Source organism: Elephantulus edwardii, unplaced genomic scaffold (assembly GCF_000299155.1).
Source record: "Elephantulus edwardii isolate Elephantulus edwardi_28Jun2011 unplaced genomic scaffold, EleEdw1.0 scaffold00100, whole genome shotgun sequence".
Taxonomy (NCBI): Eukaryota; Metazoa; Chordata; class Mammalia; order Macroscelidea; family Macroscelididae; genus Elephantulus; species Elephantulus edwardii.
The window spans coordinates 499,725-522,148 of NW_006399850.1; the positions used below are offsets into that span (position 1 = coordinate 499,725).

Genomic DNA, 22,424 nt, shown 5'->3' on the forward strand with positions numbered 1-22,424 from the left:
TTACTCATCAGTTTGTTGAACTGGTCCTTTTTCAGAGACATAGATATCATCTAAAAACTTGGATATCTTTGTTTTTAAATGTTGTAGCTTGCTGAATCAAAGCAGCTGATTTTGATACAAGCTCAATGTCTTCTCCCTCAAGAATTAACTCCTCTTTCTGGGTTGTGATGCTGAACACCTGGTCTCATTTGAACTCTCTAAATGTATTTTTCACCTAAAAAGTTTTAAAATTTTAACCAGGGACCCACCCTCTTGAATCACGATTTTGATGGGGAAATGAGCGTACACAGACCTCATCTTGTAACGAAAGCCCAGTGTAACACCCTTGATCATATTCTGTCCATAGCTACAGATGGTGTGAACAGTAGCCAGTTCCTTCCTGTTCCCCCACCATTTGTCAAAGGGAAGCCTCTTTTTCTTTGAGGAGACTGAGCTCTACGTTGATAAGTTTGCAGTCCCTCAGAAAGATTCCCCATGGGCCTTTCTGAGCAGCCCTTCAGAGTATCGACATTCTCTGGAATGTCAACAGTCTGGTTGCTGAGAATGGTCTTCATTCTCCCTATAAATGTGGGGGAGGAGAAAAGCAGTGCTATCGTATTTTTCGTTTGCCATATATATATATTACTGTTTGTAGTTGTCTCATTGCTTTTGTCTTCACTTCAAATCCTCATTTGAAGAGTATATTGATTATCTCAGCTTCACTTTGTTTAAAGTGTTCTACCATTAGCCAAAACCAGTGCATTCCTAATACTGGGTGGGTCATAAGTAGAAAACAAAGCAAACACACACAACCAAAAACTGCATAGCAGTATCTGCTTGTAATAGGACTAATTTAGATGATGGGGTTGGGATTCTTCTGCTACAGCTGCATAAAGCCTTTTCTTTCCTATCTTCATCAAGTAAGAACATGTATTTCTGTTTTAGAAACCGTGCTTGTTTGTTTTTTCATGCTTTTATAAGTGAGGGAAACGTACTACATAGTGACCCAAAAGAGAAAAGAATTGTTCCTGGATTATCATCAGGCACCATTATTTCTGGCCTTGGGAAATCAGTTAAAGGACACAAAACAGTAATAGTGACATAAGTCATATAGGAAATATCTGAGTGTTTCTTGAAGTCATTTGTAGAACCCATTGCTAGAGAGCTGATTTCTGACTCAGTGGTCCCCTAAGACAGCATTGAACTACCTCATAGAAATCCATGGCTCATGATAGTAAATAGGGGGGGCTACAGGGTAGTTTGAATCCACTAGGCTCTCTGAAGACAAAAGATTTGCACTCTCCTAAATGAGTTTTTTGGCCTACGCATTTTCTTTGCCCCTGACATTTAATAACTTTATAATCTTCAAAGGGACAGAAAAGCAAAGAATAGAGGCTTTAGAATCATACTGCTGAGTTTGACTCTAGACCCTACTGCTTATCAGCCAGTTCCTTTAGAAAAATTCACTCTCTAAGCCTTTATTTTTTTTTTTATGTGCAGAAATGTTAAGTCTATTAGCCGAGTTTAGCGCAAATAAGCTAGTTGCCTTAGGATTGTTCAAGATGTGCCGGCAATACCTTGCCCTTAAAAAAAAAAGATAATTAGTATTTCAGAATTGTGAGGAAGAAGACAATACAAGGAAAACCAAGACCGGGTATTTTGGGCTCTATAAGTGAAACCACTCTCACTCCCAATGCCTTTAGCTGGAAAGAATTAACCCTCCAGTAGGTTTCCTTAGCTGTAAACAGCATGGATTTGCAGTCTGAAATTGAACAAATATGCAGTCAAGATGCAGTAATGATAGTCAGTGACTGGAATGCAAAAAAAATTTAAAAAATGAAACAATGAAGAAGAAAGTGTAGTTGGAAAGTACAGACTTGGTGACAGAAATGAAACCAGAAATACAATGATCAAATTTTGTACATTCAATGATGTATTCATCACAGATACGTTTTTCTTCTGAGGTGGTGGTGGCTGTTATGTGACATCAAGTTGCCTGCGACTCATAGTACTGTGTACAACAGCCCTAAACCCTGCTCTATCCTGTACCAGTCTTACTGGGTAGACACATTTCTTTTTTGTAACATTCACTAAGTGGCACTAATTACACAGTAACTATAAGGTAACTAACATGAAGCCACAGAACAGTAACTCTTCCACAGCTACATGGACTTTGGCCTCTCTGGCTGAGCCACATTGACAAGCTGGATCCCCACTCCCAGTGGGCATAACCAGAGCTGTGCCAATGAAACCCATTTTGGATTAAAGTTCTGAAGTGGTGACTCACCAGAGTATCTTGCAGCTGAGAGAAGGCACAGGACATCTTAGTTACAGTCTAAATTAAAGGTACCAACTTTTTGTAGTAAGAAGCTAAGAAATTCTTGAGTTAGCCCTGGTGTATCCAGGGGGAGTCCGGCGGAGAGCTGTTAGAATAGTGTAGAAACACCTTGGTGGGTCAGAGGGGTTGGACATCATTCATAATCATGGTTGGCTTCTAAATGCTAGTAGCAAGATGACTTTTGATTTGTAATCTTAGGTAAGTAATCAAATTGGGTAGTAATCAAACACAGATTAATAAAACACTTCAGAATTAACTGCATGCAGAGCTGTGCTTGCATCGAGGTTTCATGAAATATGCAGATTTTTTTTCTTCCCACATTTGGCTTGCAGAGCCACTCTTGTGGCCATTTCAAAAACTTCTTCACTCCATCATTGGTCCTTGCTGAACCATGTATCCAAGAACACCAATCCTGTTTGCCATATCTCTGCCTTATTTGAGTTTTACTGGTTCCTGCTTCTTAGTTAGCTCCCACCTTCTATACTCATCATTCCAAAGATCCTTTTTGTTCAGAAATACTTGACTTCCGGAGTCCATTTTTCTGGGATGTTTTCTAAACTATCAGGGCTGTCAATGGAAAAACACATCAGTATAACATAAGGTCTGGGTAGGAGAGGGGCCTTAGGCGATCACAATCTTCCTGTCCAGATGTGCCCCACAAAACCAACTCTACCTCCTTTCCATCCACTTCAGTATCAGACACATAGTTCTCAAACACTGTGGACACATGCACCTCAGAGAACTGACCCTTGCTGAAGACTTTAAGCAAGCAAGTCTTGCCACAAGCTCCATCACCACCAATCATGTTTCTTTCTGATGGCTCTTGTCACGATGGCAGAAGCTCTGCAAAGTACCTTGAACTTGTTAGATAAAAGGTACTCTGGTGGTAACTCTGAGCCTGGCCTCTGTGCCAAAGACTGCTCTGACAAGCTTCAAAGTGATGGCTGGTTGCTGAGGAGATGGCTGTGGACTAAGGAGAAAAGCCTGAAGGAGTATGGTGGGTGTCAGGCAGAGAGCTCCTCAGAAGTTGAATATTATCAGTCAAAACCTGTCCAGGTGCCAACTGTGGAAAGTTCATCAATTATTTATGTGCAAGTTCCAGTTGAGGCTGAAGAAAATAAGTCTGCGAGAAACAGAATATGATTGATTATTACATTTATCCCACCCGAACTTAAGAATAGGTTTGAAGCATTGAAGACCATATGAGTTGTGGGATGACACAGAGGATATCATCCATGAAGAAAGCAAAAGGTGGTGTCCCAAAAAGAGTAGAGGAAAACCCAAAATAAATGTCAGAAGAGACTTTGAAAATTGCTCACAAAGAGAAGAGATGTTGAAGTAAAAACTGAACACAAGATTTCAAAGATAGCTTGGAAAGACAAACTTAATGGAATGCATAGAAAGTGGCAGTCAGAGAATAAAAAGGGAAGAACTGGATTGGCATTTCTGAGGCTGAAAGAACTGAAAAATAAATTCAGGCTTCAAGTTGCTATGGGCAAAATCTTGAATGATCCAGGAAGCATCAAAAGAACCCTGTACCAAAAAGAACAGGACAACTCTGAAATATTTCACAACATAGCATATGAGCTAGAGTCAATGGGGAAAAAAGCAAGAGGCTTAAGCTGCATTAAAGGTATTGGCAAAAAAATAAGGCCCCAGGAATTGATGGGGTACCAACTGACATAGTTAAGATGACACATGCAGCCGTGGACATGCTCACTAGTCTATGCCAGAAAACTGGAGGACATCTGCCAGCCCAACCAACTGGAAGAAATCCATATTTGTTCCCATTCCCAAAAAAGAACCAACAAAATGTGGAAATTACCAAACAATATCATTAATATCACATGCAAGCAAAATACTGCTGAAGATAATTTTAAAATGGCTAGAACAGTACAGAAAGAAATGTCAGAAGCTCAAGATGGATTTAGAAGAGGTCTTGGAACCAGAGATAGCATTGCTGATGTCAGATGAATCCTGGCTGAAAGTAAAAAGTACCAGAAAAATGTCTATTTATGCATTATTTACTATGCAAAGACATGTGACCGTGTGGATCATGGCAAGTTATGGCTAACATTAAGAAGAATAGGAATCCTAGGACACTTAATTGTGTTCATATGAAACCTATACCTAGACCAAGAAGTTGTTGTGAGAACAGAACAAACTAAGACTACATAGTTTAAAATCAAGAAAGGCATGCATTGGGGTTGTATCTTTCCTCCATACCTATTCAATCTGTATGCTGAGCAAATTATTTGAGAAGCTGGACTTTATGAAGAAGAATGCTGCATCAGGACTGGAGAAAGATAACAATAACTTCTGCTATGCATATGATTCAATCTTGCTTGCTGAAAGTGAAGAGGTCTTGAAATACTTGCTGCAGAAGATTAAAGACTGCAACCTTAAATATGGATTGCATCTCAACATCAAGAAAACAAAAATTCTCACCACTCAACTGATAAGTGACATCATGATGGATGGAGAGTGATTGCAACTGTGAATGACATCTTACTTGGATCCACAATCAATACACTTGGTACCAACAGTCAGAAAATCAGAAGTCATATTGTACTGGGAAAGTCTGCAGTCAGGGAGCGCTCCAAATTATTGAGGAGCAATGATGTTTGTTTAAGGACTAAGGTGTGCCTGATTTCAAATCATAGTCTTCTCAGTCAGTTGTTATGCGTCTGAGAGCTGGACAATGAATAAGGATGCCTTTGAAATGTCTTGAAGGAGAGTACTAAATCTCCTATAGACAGACTTCTAGATAGGTCTTGGAGAAGGTGCAGCCAGAGTGCTCCTTAGAGGCAAGGATGTCAAAGCTTCCTCTCACATAATCTGAACATGTTGCTAGGAGAGGCTACTCATTGGAGAAGGACATCATGCTTGGAAAAGTGGTGGGACAGCGAAGGGGAGGAAGACTCTCAACCAGGTGGACTGACATAGTGATTGCAGCAATGGGCTAAAGTGTGTCAGAGATTGTGAGGTTGGCACAGGATAATAAGAGTTTAGATCTTTTGTTCATATTGTTGCAGTCTACTAGATGGCACTTAGAAACAATAAAATAGCACAGAAGGAGATTACTTTTCTTGCTCCCTAGGAACTACTGGTGGATTTGAACAAATTTGTAGTTATTTACTTTTGTTTTTAAGGTTAGTTTTATACTTAGCCTCATATTTGTAAGCAGGGTAGAAATGGTTAAAATATATTAGAGAATGTAACAGATTGAACTGTTTCTCCAGAGAAGGGGTCAGCTTCGCTAGGTCTTCATTCTCAGTGGTCTGGCAGTTACATAATGATGACATACTATGCTGTAGATCCTATACAGCGTATAGATCCTATAGGGTGTATCTTAAATTCAGTGGTTAAAGTGTTCCACTGATAATGGAAAGATTAATGGTTCAAATCTACCAGCTTCTCCACAGGAGAGAGATATGGCAGTTGGCTTTTGTAAAGATTTACAGACTTGGAAAACCAATCTCACTCTGTCCTACAGGGTTTTTTTAGTTGGAGCCAACTTGACTATAGGCTTTAGTTTGGTATTTTCAGTCTAATGCTTTAAATACTTACCACCACCTTTCACCATTTTACTGAAATCACACCCTTAATGAGACATATCTTTAATCTTTTGAGGGATAAAGAGATGTGAACAGAGAGAAAGGGACCTATCCTCAAAAAGAGCCTGAGATGGAACCTGTCCTTTTTAAACTGGGTCTCTGTGCAAGATTGATTCCAGGACACATGGAAGTGTAGATCGCCAAGGAATGCCAGTTCCATAGGTGGTGTAATGAGAGGCAACAGAGAGAAAACTTTTCCCTACAGCCAGCTCCCTTAATTTAGACTTTTGCGCTCCTAAATTGTAAATTTCTGCTTCTCAGAGCCATTTGTGATTATTTCTGTTATAGTGACACTATATCACTAAGAACAAAAGTGAGTAATTTGAAGAGCAAGGAAGAATTTTTACATGAAAGAGAAAATGAGCTAAAGCTTTAGAGATGTTAAATCTGCTGATACTATACCAGGTAATAGATGCTAGTGTATAACTGAACTGGAACAGGCATGAAGATGGAATTTTAAGAGGACTTTAAATAAGTTCCCCTGGCCAAAATAATTGTTTTATTTTTCATATACAAATACTTGGATGAAGACTTTTGTGTTAAAAAATCCATGACTTAGAGGAGTGCCAACTAGTTTGACATTAAAGTCACGTAATAATAATTACAATCATGATTTATTTGGACAATAGGGAACATTGGAGAAGTTTGAGATCGTTTGCAAAACCAAACCATAAAACACTAATAACAAAATATTCCTCACGTTTGTCAAAACGGAAGGTTGCTACTGCTTTGTTCTCCTTAAAGCCTTCTCATGTAACTTTTTCTACAGTTATACATATGTATAAGAAGCCATGGTATCACAGAAGTTGAAGTGTTTGTTCCAACCCACCAGTCTCGAAGGGAGAAAATGTGACCACTTCGCTATGAAATTAGATTTTAAATCAATGGGGCAATTCTACTTCATATGGGATCCACTGGATGACAAAGGGGGTTTGGTTTGTTGTTTTGTTTTTTTTTTTAGGACTCTAAAGGATGAGCAATCTCCCCCCGTACCATTCAGGTCAGCTATGGATCCGTTGCGATTCTACGGTACACAGTAACAGCAACAAAAGGGAATTTAGGCTGGTCAGTCATAACATCCTTGGTAGGAAGGAACAGGTTAGGTGCCATCTCGTCTTCTAGGACTCCTAACAATCCTATGAAAACCATATCTGAACCTTACCCTATCATGCACCATCCTCACGATCTTTTTCATGCTTTAAGCCATTATGATAGTCACAGAGTCAATTCACCTCGTTAAGGTTCTCCCTGTTGTTGAGTCTCTCCGTTTCCAGCATGATGTCTCTCTTCCAGCACTGACTGGATTCTCCTGAAAATAAGCCCATAAGTAAGTGAGATCAAGTTTCATCACCCTTTCCTCTAAGGAGCACTCTAGCTGCACTTCCTTCACAACAGACTTGTTTGTTCTTTTGGCACTGCATGAAATATTACATACTCTTCAGTCTTCTTTAATCTTTGTTAGGCAACACTAGCAGTACCTTTTACTATTGCATCTTCAGCAACTACATCTTATCATAAGCCTTTGAAGCATACCAGACAGTCCTTATTTTACAAGTATCGGGCAGAAGGCTCCAATAGGTTGACAGCCCCAAATGAAGCTGTTGAAATCCCGATGCCCAGGCTCAAGCACAGGTAGGAACCATTACGTCACGAGAGGTGCCAGGCTGTGGCTCAGCCTATGTGTGGGCTGGACCGGAAGCTGAGGCCGAAGACCACGCCCCTGCCCTTGGCCCCGCCCCTAGTTTGAGCCCGCCGCAGTGACGCCTCTCAGGACGCAGTGCGCCGTTGACTAGGCTTCCGTGAGAGGCGGGCAGAGGGCGCTGGTTCGCCCCGCCCCCAGGCCCGGCTGGCCCACCCCCGTGGCGTGGCCGGGCGTGGCACAAGGAGGGCGCTGGTGGTGAGTTACAGATCCCAACACCCGGGCTTGGTTAGCAACTGGGCGGGGAAGTGGAGGATGGATGTGGGTTTATCGGCCATTACATTCTATCTCGACAACGGCAGCAGCCCTGCGGTGGCGAAGACCATGGACCGAGAGCCAGTGAGCGCTGTCCAAGGAGGGGAAGCAGAGGCAGTCTCAGGGGCGGTGGCTGCTGCGGCGTTCAGGGACTCTACGCGTCAGGTAGGTGGAGCCGCCAGGGGAGGCGGTGGCTCCGAACTGGTGCTGGAGCTGCCAAGTTACTTCCGTGGCCATACACTGCTCTGCTGTCCTGCCGGGCCTTCAACGAAACAGATAGCCCGATGGAAGTACCTTTCAGGGTGCCTCTTCGCAACACTGCAAACTCGCTACCTCTCAGAGAAACTGGAGAGGGACTCATGCCGTCTCTCAGCCCAGGCGTCCCTTCCCAACCCCTTAACTGGCTGCTCGCATATGGGGCTAAGGCCTCGGGTTTCCAGGGATTGATATTCCCATTCAGGTCTGCTTGCGAAAGGAGAAAGGAGTGTCCCCACAAGGCTATGCATAGAGGAACAGGAAGCCAGGTGAAGGCGGTCACTACACAGTCTTTGCGCGTCGCCTGACTTGGCACTTGCCCTTTGATTAGCTAAAGCTCTTACGAGCTAAGTGTTGACAACCCTCATAACTACTCCTAGAGAGGAGTGGTGATGGTATCCCTGTTCCACCAAGGAGGTAGTCAGGGTTAAGAAATTAAATACTACGCATGCCACGTGTGTGGTGTATACGTTTCTAGTAACTGCATTTTAAAGGATTTTGTAAAGGTGTAATTAATATTATGTTTTTATGTAACCCCAAGTCTCTGAAATCCCTTGTATATTTTACAGTTGAAACTCATCACAGTTTACACTAGCCATATTTCAGGTGTGTGATAGATATATGTGGCTGGTTTCTATATGGGACAGTGCAATAGGTGCAGAGTATTAGGTAAAGTTTGGAGGGTTTTGCCTGGCATTTGGTAGTCTATATTAGTAGTTAAGGATCTCTGGTCCACTTAAAGTAGCAAGTGCTTTAGCTGAAACCACCTAGATAGATGTGATTTTTGCAGTTAAAAACTGGAGGCAAGGATTCTGAGGCTCCAACATACTTTGGACAAGTAAGGAGGGACAGGTCCTTGGAGAGGAACATCATGCTTGGTAGGGTGGAGGGACAGCACAGGAGGGGAAGGCCCTCTATGAGGTGGTGGATTGATCAGTGACTGGAGTAATCAGGATGGGTGTATCGGAGACAGTGCGATTGGCACAGGACACAACAATGATTAGGTTGGCACAGGATAGAACTGCGTTTAGGGCTCATGTACATAGGGTCGCTATGAGTCGCAAGCGACTCGATGGCACACAACAACAACCACCTTCATTTAAAATAAAGTTCCATTTTTGAGATTTAAGTACTAGGTTATTACTTAAACATTTATCCTGAACTACAGAATGATTCCTTATTCTTCTAGTACTAGGAGTACAAGTGGCTGGTTTTACAGAATATACATTTATTTTCTTATGTTTCTAGAGGCTAGAAGTTAAAATCAGATTCTTTTCCTTGTGGTAAACTCAAGATTGCTTTTTTTTTATAGATAAACTTTATGTCTTCCCTCTGTGTAGATCTCCTTATTCTGCTTTTTTGTTTGGGTGGGTGGGTGGTTTTTTTTTTTTTTTCTGTTACATTATTTTTATTTGGTTTTAGGGGTTTGGTTTTGTTTTGTTTTACGGCATATTCTTCCTATTTAATTTTTTCCATTCATTCATTGTTGCACATTTTCCTCCCTGCCCATTCCTCCCCCCATTTCACTTTTCTCTTTGAAAAGAAAAAAAAAACTTTCATTGTTATACAATTCCTTACCCCCACCCCCCACCCCCAAGGCCACAATCCACTTTACTATGCATTTCTTTTTCTGGAATCTTGTCATGAAAATAATACCTAATCATATATTCCTTTTAAACAGTTCTCTCCTTCATCTGATTCAATGCAGTATATATTATTTATCCCCTCTCTTCTTAGGTTCCCCCTAACCCCGATGTCAGTCCCGTTTTACAACAGTGGCACTATGCAATATTTGTCCTTTTGTGACAGATATTTCAGTCAGCATAATGTCCTCCAGGTTCACCCATTTTGTATAATAGTTCATGAGTTCCATGTTTTTCAATGCAGCATAATATTCCATTGTGTGAATATACCACAGCTTCTCTAACCATTCATTTGTTGATGGGCACTTAGGTTGTTTCCAACTCTTTGCTATTGTGAACAAAGCAGCAATAAACATGGGTTTGCATTATTCTGGTATTTTTATGACACAGAAATGAGTAGATTAAGAAACCACCCTGCACTGGCTGGCTGACTTGAAAAGATCCATATTTGTATCCACTCCTAAGAAAAGTGATCCAACTGAATGTGAAAATTACAGAGGGACATAAGCATAAGAGATGAAAACCCTGGATGAGATGGATTAACTCGGTGACTGGGCTAATGTGGGTAGCTGAGTCAGAGACAATGACTATTTTGGCTCAAAATAGAGCAGGGTTCAGAACTGTTGCACCTAAGGTGGCTATGAGTTTCAAGCAACTTGACAGCACACAACAACAACATCATTAATATCACATGCAAGCAAAATAATGCTGAAGATCATCTAAAAACAGCTAGCAAAATACATTGACAGAAAATTGCCAAAAGTTCAGGGTGGGAGATGATGGCACCAGGAATATCATTCTTGATGTTGGATGGATCCTGGCTGAAGGCCAGAGAATACCAGAAGAATGTCTGTCTGTATTTTATTGACTATGCAATGGCATAGTAATTTAGTCATCCACACATAGACTAAGTGAATCATAACAAATTATGGCTAACATTGAGAAGAATGGGAATCCCAGAACACTTAATGTACTCACTAGAAACCTATACCTAGGCCAAGAGGCTGTGATCCTAACAGAGCAAGGGAATTCTACATGGTTTAAAATCAAGAAAGTTGTGTGTCAGAGTTGTAACCTCTCTTAATACTATTCAGTCTGTATGGTGAGCAAATTATTTGAGAAGCCAAGACTCTTATGAAGGAGAATGTGGGTGGCATTAGGATCAGAAGAAAACTCATCAACAGCCTATGTTATTCAGATGACACAACCTTGCTTGCTGCAAGTGAAATGTGTGCTTGTAGAAGATCAAAGACTACAGCCTTTAATATGGATTACATCTCAACAGCAAGAAAACAAAAATTCTCACCATTGAGCCAATAGGGAACATCATGATAGGTAGGAGAAATGATTGAAATTGTCACTGACTTTATCTTACTTGGATCCATAATCAGTATCATTGGTACCAGCAGTCAAGACATCAGGAGATGTATTGCGCTGGGAAAGTCTGAAATTAGGGACCTCTTTAAATTATTAAAGAGCATTTACGTCAGGTTGGAGATTATGGTGTACCTGATTCAGGCCATGGTCTTTTCAGTCAGTATACATCTGAGAGCTGGCCAGAGAAAAAGGATGACAAAAGAAGTGATACCTTTTGAGCTGTGCTGTTAGTTAAGAGTACTGAATATCCCCGGACTGCCAAAAGAACAAACAGATATGTCTTGGAGAGAGTACATGCGTGCTTCTTGGATGCAAAAATGATAAAGCTTCTTCTTTCATACTCTAGGCATGTTGTGAGAATACCTTGCCTAGAAAAGTGGAGGGTCCGTGAAAGAGAGGAAGACCCTCAACCAGATGGATTGACACAATGACTACTGCAGTGGGTTCGAGTATGTCAGAAATTATGAGGATAGCACAAGATAGGATAAGGTTCAGATCTTTTGTTCATAGAGTTGTTATGAGTCATACTTGGGTTTTTTTAAATAATATTTAGCTTTTTTTTTCATTGTTGAGCATTTTCTTCCCCACCCCCAACCTACCTCACAATGCACCGTTTATTCCAGATTGTTGTCACACATATAATACCTAATCATATATTCTTTCCTTTCAGACAGTTCTTCCCCTCATTTGTTCTAACGCAGTGTTCATTATCCACTCTTACTATTCTCTCTCCCACTCTCCCTTCTCATGTCTAACTTATTTTGTGCCAGTGATGTTATGCAGTGTTTGTTTTTTTGTGACTGAGATATTTCACTCAGCATTATGTCTTCCAAGCTCCACCATGTTGTGTAATGTTTTACAAACTAATTGTTTTTCATGCTGTGTAATGCTCCATTGTGTAAAGGTACTACAGTTTTCCCATCCATTCATTGGTTGATGGACACTTGGTTGCTTCAGTCTCTCTGCTATTGTGAGTAATATAGCAATAAACATAGATGTGATTACTATGAGTCATAATTGTTTGGAAGGCACCTAGTAACAACAACTACTCTAGTAATAATCATGAACATAACAAAAGAAAATCCTGTTTCTAAACAGGATCACATTCACTGTTAAGAGAACAAGTAACTGAACACATTATGAGGGGATGTAATGCAGTCTATAAGAACTCCATTATGTGAATATGACTCTTATCCTAGTCTTATCACTATGTTGTTGACAAAGACTACTTCCAATGAATAAGTCATTGGTTTTGCAAATTCTGTCATTCAATGTACAGCACTGTTTTTGTCACAATGGCAGTATTTTTCAACTACTGCATCTTTTCCCAACTTTTGTATTCTAATCACCAACAATTCATGTATTTTGATTACATGTGTGATCAATTTCACATTTCATTTGCATTAAAGCAATTCCATTTCATTTTTATTAATTCCATTTTTTCTAGGTTTATACTTTATATATTCCTTGTTTTAAATATGATTCTTATAATTGTGAGCTGTGCTATAGCAGCAAGTCCAAGTCTATCATTAAAGTTAACTCTGCTTTGAGGAGGCTTCTCCTCTTCATGAACAAGCTATACATATTCATGAACATGATATACTGCTGACACATTCATGCTTGCTGAAAAGGAAGAATACTTGAAACACTAATGAAGATAAATAACTGCTGGCTTCAGTATGGATTATACACCAACATGAAGAAAGCAAAACAATCCTCACAGATGGTCTAATAATATCACGATAAATGAAGAAAAGATTAATAAAGTTGTCAGGGATTTAATTTCACTTGGATCCACAGTTAACACTAATGGAAACAGAGGTCAACAAATCAAAGGATGTATTTGCACTGGGCAAATCTGCTTTAAAAGACCTTTTTAGTGTTCAGAAGCAAAGATGTTATTTAGAGGACTAAGGTGTGCTTGACTCAAGCCTTAGTATTTTCTTTTATTTGCATACAAAGGTGTACAATTAATGAGGAAGAATGAAGAAGTGACTGTTTTAAATTATGGTGTTGGGGAAGAATATTGACTATACTGTCAGACAAACCAACACGTTTATCTTGGAAGAAGTTAGAATAACCCTTAGTAAGGAGAATGACACTACTTGGTCTCACTAGGCCATCCAAGACTTATTGAGACATTTCTATATAATAGCTTCTCTAAGTTTGCACAAGTTTTAATATCTTGTAAAGGAGTTAAAATTTTCATTAGTATTCATTTCTTTATTTAGCACTTCTGTTACCAAGCCAGGATCTTTAGGCTGAAGGGTGTATCAGTGAGGATACATTCTGTGCCTCATATTATTTGTTACTTAAAAACTGTTGTTGTTGTTATGTGCCGTCGAGTCAATTGTGACTCATAGCGACTCTATGTACAACAGCCCTAAACTCCACTCTGTCCTGTGCCAATCGCACTGTCTCTGACACTCCCATCCCAATTATCCCAGTCACTGAATCAATCCACCTCATAGAGGGCCTTCCTCTCCTGCGCCGTCCCTCCACCCTCCCAAGCATGATGTCCCTCTCCAAGGACCAGTCTCTCCTCACAATATGTCCAAAGTATGTTAGACGGAGTCTCAGAATCCTTACCTCCAAGGAGCAACCCGGTTTAACCCCCCCCAGGACAAATCTGTTTGTTTTCCTAGCAGTCCATGGTATTCTCAATACTCTTCTCCAGCACCACAGCTCAAAGGCATCAATTCTCCTTCTATCCTCCTTGGTCATTGTCCAACTCTCTGATGCATAACAAGTGATTGCGAAGACCATGGCCTATATCAGACGCACCTTAGTCTCCACAGAGACACCACTGCTCTTCAGCACTTTGGAGAGGTCCCTAACAGCAGACTTTCCCATGGCAATGTGCCTTTTAATTTCCTAGCTGCTGGTGCCAAGACTGTTCACTATGGAGCCAAGCAAACTAAAGCTGTGTACAATCTCAATCTCTTCACCATCCGTCCTGATGCTGCCGATTCGTCCAGTGGTGAGAATCTTTTTCTTCTTGACATTGAGCCTCAATCCATATTGTAGGCTGCAGTCCTTGACACTCTGCAGCAGGCGCTTCAGGTCCTCTTCAGGTTCAGCAAGCAGGGTTGTGTCATCCGCATAATGCAGATTGTTGATAAATCGTCCGTCCACCAATCTTGACCCCACATTTCTCCTCATAGAGCCCAGCCTCCCGGATAATCTGTTCTGCATATAAGTTGAAAAGGTATGGAGATAGGATGCATCCCTGGCGTACACCCTTCCCAGTTTTGAACCATGCAGTGTTCCCTTGCTCTGTTCTGACGACTGCCTCCTGGTCCAAGTATAAGTTTCGCATAATTTGAAGTGTAATATACATGTTTCACGGAAGAACTTTGGGTGCTATCTCCACTACCATCAAGTCAATTATGACTCATAGCAACCCTATAGGACACAGTGGAATAATTCATATAAGAGTACAAGACTATAAATCCTTATGCAAATAGACTCCTACAGCTTTGTGGAATGACTGGTAAATCTGAACCATTGACCTTTCAGTTAACAGCCAAGTGCTGTGAGAGTATATAAAAGGAAAATTGCCTATATGTAAAAACATTAAAAAAAAAACAAAGGAAAAGTGCCCTGAAAAAAAAGGCTGAGGACAAGATATGTGCTTTGATAGTCTAGTTAAACTAAAATGGAGTAAAATGTTAATTGATGTTACATCAAATTTCCAGGTGCTATGAAACCATTTAATATATTTAAAGTTTGTTAAAATGGAATTTGTGTAATTTATGGAAGAAGCTCTGGTGGCATAGTGCATAATGAGTGGGCTGTGAACCCATATATAGCGCTACTGTGGTAGTTCAAATCCAATAGCAGCTTCCTAGGCAGAAGATGGACAGTCTCCTCCTTACTTTATAGCCTCCAAAGACCTGCTAAAGGGTTGGCTGAGTTGGTTCCGACTTGGACAGCAATGAGTTGAGTTATAGTGGAAAGCTTTTCTTGAAGGTTTATTGTCTATAAGAATGAACTTTTGCAAAATTAAAAAAAAACCCAAACACCACAAACCCTTTCGTTTATAATTGTCAGAAATTCTACCAAATTGCTTACAAATTGGTCTTGTTTCTCTGTGCCTTGCTTCACTGCAAATTGTGTTTTTATTCTCCCGCAAGTAGAATTCATCATCACAGAGGGTTTCACAGATTTTTACATGTAGTCTAGTTCTTATGATCAAGGATTGACAAACCTGTTAGTGCAATGACCAGTCACCTTTTTCATAGGTAAAATTTAACTGGGTCACAGTCACATTGTATTCATTTATAGTTGTCTATAGCTGCTTTCTCAGAGCTTGGTAGTTGTGACAGAAAGTATATGGGCCATCAAGCTTAAAATATTATCTGGCCCTTTACAGAATAATTTCTGACCCTTTATTAAGAGCCAAACCTAAAATTGAACTTCACCAAATAAGAAGATATTTTTAATTTAAAACAAGCCTTAAACTCTCTTTAATTAAAAATTTACACATTAAATGTGTTGAATAGAACAAATTTTTTAAAAATATTATTTGTTGTTATGTTGTTAGGTGCAATTGAGTTGACTTAGACTCACAGCAACCTTATGAACAGCAAGTTTGAACCTTGCCCCATCCTGTGGCATCACCATCATGATCTCTGTCATGCCCATGGTGGTAATCACTGTGTTAATCCATCTTCTGGAGGCTCTTCCTTACTTTTGCTGACCCTCTTTCTTTCCCAGCATGATGTCTCTCTCCAAGGACTGGTTTCTCCTGACAACATGCCCAAAGTAAGTGAGATGAAGTTTCACCATCCTTTCCTCTAAGGAGCACTCTATTTGCACTTCCTTCAAGGCAGATTCCCCCCCCGCCCCCTTTTTGGTACTGAATCATGGATTCAGTTCTCATCACCAGCATCACAATTCAAAAGCATCAGTTCTTTTTCTGTTATCCTTATTGCCCAACTTTCAGATGCATAGGAAGCAGTTGAAAATATCGTGGCTTGGATGAGGCACAACTTAGTCTTTAAACTGACATCCTTGCTCTTTAGCACTTTGAAGAGGTCCTTGAAGCAGATTTTCTCAAGGTGACACAACTTTTGATTTCTTGACTGCTGCTGTCATGAGTATTGTTTGTAGAGCCAAGTAAAAGGAAATTGTTTTTCTTTCTTTTCTTTATCTATCATGATGTTACCTGTTGACCTATTGGTGAGGATTTTTGTTTTCTTGATGTTAATATATAACCCCTCTTTAAGGCTGTAGTCTTTGATCTACTGCATCAAATGTTTTAGGTCCTCCACAAGCACAATCCTGCAAGTAACATTGTGTCATCTGCATAATGTAGGTTGTTGAAGAGTCATCCTCCACATTCTTCATATAGTCCAGCTTATTGAATGAGTTGCTCAGTATACTGATAGGTATGGAGAAAGAATACAACCCTTATGCACATCTTTCTTGATTTAAAACTATTTCTATAGAGGAAATATTATTTTAATTCAGAATACTATTCAATGTTCTATTTCTCCTTCTCTAACTTTGATATTGGACTGAAACATAGGAATGATTCAGCTTTCTTGGTGGATTTTTTCTCAGCTTTTGGGAAGAATGATAGCCAAGAGTCAGGGTTAATGGACATAGACACAAAAATGTTGAGCCAATGAGAAACACCCCTTCTTTTTTTTTTGCCTGTGTCTTAGAAAGAAAATTTAAATCAATGAAAGAATCAGTGAGAGGCTCTGATATTTAATGCTACTTGCTGGTATGCTATTAATAGTCTCAACCCTATTCACTGACTGATCTCCTTTGGTATTAGCTTTATCCAATTAGTGTCATGTCTTGATACCTATCTTACCTTTGCATAGAAAATAAAAGGATCTGAAAAGCCAACACTGTCTGGTTTAAAATGAGGAAGGGTGTGTGTCAGAGTTATATTCCTTACTTCATACCTATTCAGTTTGTGTGCTGAGCAAATAATTCATGAAACTGGACTCTGAAGAGAATGTGACAGAAAGCTCAGAGGTAGACTCATCAACTACTTGTGTTATGCAGATGACACAAACTTGCTTGCTGAAAGTGAGGAAGACCTGAAACCCTTGCTGCAAAAGTTCAAAGACTGTAGCCTTCAACGTGGGGTATATCTCAACCTCAAAAAAACAACAACAAAGTTCCTTACCACTTGGCTAATAGGCAACATCAGGATAGATGAAAAGAGGATTGAAACTGTCAATGATTTCATCTTACTTGGATCCACAGTCAATACCCTTAGTGTCAGCAGTCAAGAGATCCAGAGACATATGGCTTTGGGCACATCTGCTGTCAAGGACTTCTCCAAAGAATGTGTGCCTGGGAGGAGTGTGAAATCAGGATTGGAGAGAGATTCATCAAGAACCTGCATTATGCAGATGACACAATCCTGCTTGCTGAAAGTGAGGATTGAAACACTTGTTGCAGAAAATCAAGGAATGCAGCCTTTGGTATGGATTGCATCTCAATGTCAGGAAAACAAAATTCTGACAGTGGACCAATAGGCAGCGTCATGATGGATGGAGAGCAGATTGGAACTGTCAAAAGCTTCATCTTGCTTGGATCCACAATTAACACCATTGGCACCCGCAGTCAGTAAAAAAAGGAGACACACTGCACTGGGAAAAATATGCAGTTAGGGACCTTTCCATGAGCAGTGATGTCAGTTTGACGGCTAAGGTGTGTCATATTCAGGCCATGATCTTTCTGATTACTTGCTGAGAGCTGGATAATGAATAAGGATGACAGAAAAAGAATTGACACATTTGAACTATGGTATTGGAGAAGAGCACTGAACATCCCATGGATGGCCAAGAAAACAAACAGATATGTCTTGGAGATAATGCAGCTTTTGGAGGCAAGAATGATGAGACTATCTCCCATACTTTGGGCATGTTGCTAAGAGATGCTATTCCTTAGAGAAAGACACGATGTTGCGAAGGGTGGACAGTTGGTGAAGAGGAGGAAGACCCTAAAATAGGTGGATTGGTATAGTGACTGCTGCAATGGGCTCTTGTGTGTCAGGAAGTGTGAGGAGGGTGCAGGATAGAACAGGCAGGGTTTAGGTCTTTTGTTCATAGGATCACTATCAGACCTACTTTACTTGACAGCACCTAACAACAACAACAACAACAACTCAAGGTAGTGATCTTTTTAATCATGTGCTATACAGCTGAGTGCTGTACAAGAAGATAATAGGATTGATACCTTTGAACTGTGATGTTGGAGAAGAGCACTGAATATTCATCCCTTGTATTGCCAAAAACAAAACAAATTTATCTTGGAAAAAGTGTAGTCAGAGTGTTCCTTGGAGGCAAGAATGATGAGACTTGAACTTACATATTTTGGGGATGTTGCTAGGAAAGGACATTCCTTAGAAAGGTAGATTGATAGGGTGACTTGCAGCTGTGGACTCAAGTGTATCAGAGATGGTGAGGATGGCATAGGATAGGATTCAGGTCTGTTCATGGATTCTTTATGAGTCATATCCACTCAGCAGTTCTAACAACAAAGTCAGGTCATGGTCTGAAAGAAAAGTTGATTTCAGAACATCTGAAAGTCATATCATTCTCAAGGGCAAAGCATGAGATTGAGTAGGGATGACCTCAGGTCCTTGGGATCCAAAGGTGGAAGAAATGATTTGGTAAAGAAAATTATTTGCTTAAATGATTTGGTATTATTTGTTGTCCAATAACACAGCAAATGAGCTATTTCCTTACTGAGCATTGAAATTTATTTGAATGGAAAAAAAACAAGGCTAGGGAGAATCGGAATTTTGTCTTCCAAGTCAACCTATGTATAGTCCATGCTGCCCCAATAAAAATTCCATGATGTACAGGAATAGTTACTGTTAATAATGTCCTGTTTGTTATGGAACAATCCATGTGTTCTTTAGATTAAATATGGCTGGATGATAATCTTAATTGGCTACTAAGCTTTGGAAAGTGAAGGAGAGAAAGAACCAACGTTTTTCTTTTAAATTTTATCGATTTTATTTTTACTGTGAAGTGCACACCAATTCAACAGTTTCTTTGTGTACCATTTAGTGAGATAAATTATATTCTTAGAATTGTGCAGCCTTTCTCTTCCTCGTTTTCTGGAATTCCTCCCCAAATAACAAACTCACTGCCTCCTGAGATTCCTAACTAATCTTTCAGGGATGCTGTTGTTACTTTGATCCCATAATTGTATGTGCCTTTGAGTTGAATAGACTTGTAACAACCCTATAAACAACAGCTCTGAACCTTGCCCTGTCCTAAGCCAATATCACCATCTCGGACACACCCGATTCCTTTGCCACAGTCATTATGTCAATCAATCCATGTCATCCAGGGTTTTCCTCTCTTGTGATTGACCTACCTTTCCAAGCATGATGTCCCCTTCTAAGGACTGGACCCTCAAACCCTCCTGAGAGCATGGCCAAAATGTGAGACAGAGTTCCAAAATCCTTTTCTCCAAGCAGCAAAATGGTTTCACCTTTTCCAGAACAGACCTGTTTGTTCTCTTGGCAGTTCATGCTCTGTACAGTGTGCTTCTTCAGCACTTGTTGTTGTTATGTGCCGTCGAGTCACTTGCGACTCATAGCGACCCTGTGTACAACAGCCCTAAACCCTGCTCTATCCTGTGCCAATCACACTGCCTCTGACATACCCATCCCAATTACCCCAGTCACTAAATCTATCCACTTCATAGAGTGTCTTCCCCTCTTGTGCCGTCCCTCTACCCTCCCAAGCATGATGTCCCGCTCCAAGGACCTGTCCCTCCTTACATGTCCAAAGTATGTCAGATGAAGCCCCAGAATCCTTGCCTCCAAGGAGTAGCCTGATTTAACCCTCTCTAGGATGAATCTGTTTGTTTTCTTGGCAGTCCATTCATACTCTTCTCCAGCACCACAGCTCAAAGGCATCAATTCTCCTTCTATCCTCCTTAGTCATTGTTCAACTCTGATGCATAACAAGTGACAGCAAAAACCATAGCCTGTATCAGACGCACCTTAGTCTCCAGAGTGACACCATTGCTCTTCAGTACCCTGGAGAGGTCCCTAATAGCAGACTTTACCATCACAATATGTTTTTTGATTTCTTGGCTGCTGGTGCCAAGAGTGTTGACCGTGGAGACAAGCAGACTAAAGTTGTTAACAATCTCAATCTCTTCACCGTCCATCCTGATGCTGCCAATTGGTCCAGTGGTGAGAATCTTTGTCTTCTTGACACTGAGCCTCAATCCATATTGAAAGCTACAGTCCTTTACCCTCTGCAGCAAGTGCTTGAGGTCTTCTTCAGTTTCAGCAAGCACGGTTGTGTCATCTGCATAACGCAGATTGTTGATAGATCTTCCACCAATCCTGATGCTGCATTTCTCCTCATAGAGCCCAGCCTCCCAGATGATTTGTTTGCATACCTGTTGAAAAGGTATGGAGACAGGACACATCCCTGGCGTACACCCTTCCCAATTTTGAACCATGCAGTGTTTCCTTGCTCTGTTCTGACAACTGCCTCTTGTTTCAAGTATAGGTTTCTCATTATTATGATCAAGTGTTCTGGGATTCCCATTCTTCTCAGAGTCAGCCACAGTTTGTTATGGTCCACACAGTCAAAAGCCTTTGCATAATCATTGAAGCACAGATAGACATTCCTCTGGTACTCCCTGCTTTCAGCCAAGATCCATCTAAAATAGCTATGATATCCCTAGTACCACAACCCCTTCTAAACCCAGCCTGGATTTCTGGCAGTTCTCTGCTGATGTGCTGTTCTAGTCATTTTTGGATAATCGTCAGTAGAATCTTGTTTGCATGTGAAATAATTGATATTGTTCTATAGTTTCCATACTCTCAAAAAATACACACAATGACATATACATCAATAGAACAGTTTCTATGTGTATCATTTAGTGACATTGAGTATATTCTTAGAGTTGTGCAACCATTCTTACCCTCCTTGTCTGTTAACTCTCCCTGAATAACAGAAAACCAGTATCTACTAAGATTCCTAATTCCAGTGGTGCTGATCCCATATAGATAGTTCTTTTAAAAGCACACTATTTAAGTAAGACCTTTTTTTAAAAAAAAATTAACTTTTTAAAGTGTAATTTTGTTTTAAGGTTTTAAAAGTATCTCAGTTTCAGAGGTCTGGCTCCAGAACATTTGTAATTTGTAATAATTTGAAACTGCTCTGCATTTCCCCCCTTTTGATAAGGATTATTTTATGGAATCTTTGGTCAGAATGTTCAGCAACAGTAACCAGGCACAGTCCAGGTCTTCTGGTCTAATGACAAAGGAAGCATTTAGCTTCACATTCTATATTGTACTTCTGTTCCCAACTCTCTGCTCTGTTATTCCAAGTGAGTACGGAATAGTTGCTTTGCTTTTATTTTTTTTGTTGTTACTGAGATTTTAGAGTTCTAAGTTTTTGCACTCATAATTATCCAAGAGAATCCTAACCTATTAACACAGGACAAGTTTTGTGGAACTTTACCATTTGTTTTAGCTTAGATTTTTAAATTATATTGATAATACATGAAAATATTCTTGTTATTAAAAAAAAGACTTAAGTCCTCTTTTCCATCCTTGTCTGTACTGCCTCCTCCATTGTAATTTCTGTTACCAGATTATTTTGACAATTACATATCCTATACCCTGGTAGTGTATTTTTCCCCTCTGGTAGTGTATTGTACACATAAGGTGTTAAGGCTACTAACTGACAGATTGACAATACAAATCCACCAGTTGTTACATATAAGAAAGATGGGCAGTCTTCTCCTGTAAAGATTTATAGCCTTGGAATCTAATGGAAGTCACTGTGTGTTGGATTATACTCAATGACAGGGAGTTTCTGTACTGTAATAGGAAGATAAAATCTTTTTTAGGAATTTATCTAAGATGATAGTACAAAGAAAATAATTCACTCTCTCCTACAATAAGCATTTACTCGGAATTTGAATTACGAAGTAAAAGTAACATTTCCCTAAGAGCTAAGTATGCATGCAATTAAAAATCTATTGTTGGTGTTGCTGTTATCTACCATCAAGTCGCTTGCGACTCATAGTGACCCTATGTACAAGAGACCTAAACACTGTTCTATGCTTCTATGCTGTGCCAACCTCCCTGTATCAAACACACTCATTCCCACCAATCCACTCACAGAATCGATCCATCTCATTGAGGGTCTTCCTCTCCTCCACCGTCCCTCCACTCTCCCAAACATGATGTCCCTTTCCAACGACCAGTCCCTCCTTGCAACATGCCCAAAGTATGTCAGACAAAG

The 22,424-nt window shown here is 40.1% G+C and overlaps 1 protein-coding gene and 1 pseudogene across 1 annotated transcript in view; one reads left to right on the forward strand and one right to left on the reverse strand.

Annotated features, from left to right (window-relative positions):
• LOC102872445 lies at window positions 1–554 on the reverse strand (annotated as a pseudogene).
• A 7,334-nt stretch (window positions 555–7,888) lies between these two features.
• The window catches only part of FAM177A1 (family with sequence similarity 177, member A1), a 39,402-nt gene continuing 24,866 nt past the window's right edge, over window positions 7,889–22,424 (forward strand). The window contains exon 1 of the mRNA XM_006891546.1: window positions 7,889–8,053. Coding sequence (XP_006891608.1) covers window positions 7,889–8,053 — 165 coding nt within the window. The remainder of the gene's footprint in view (window positions 8,054–22,424) is intronic.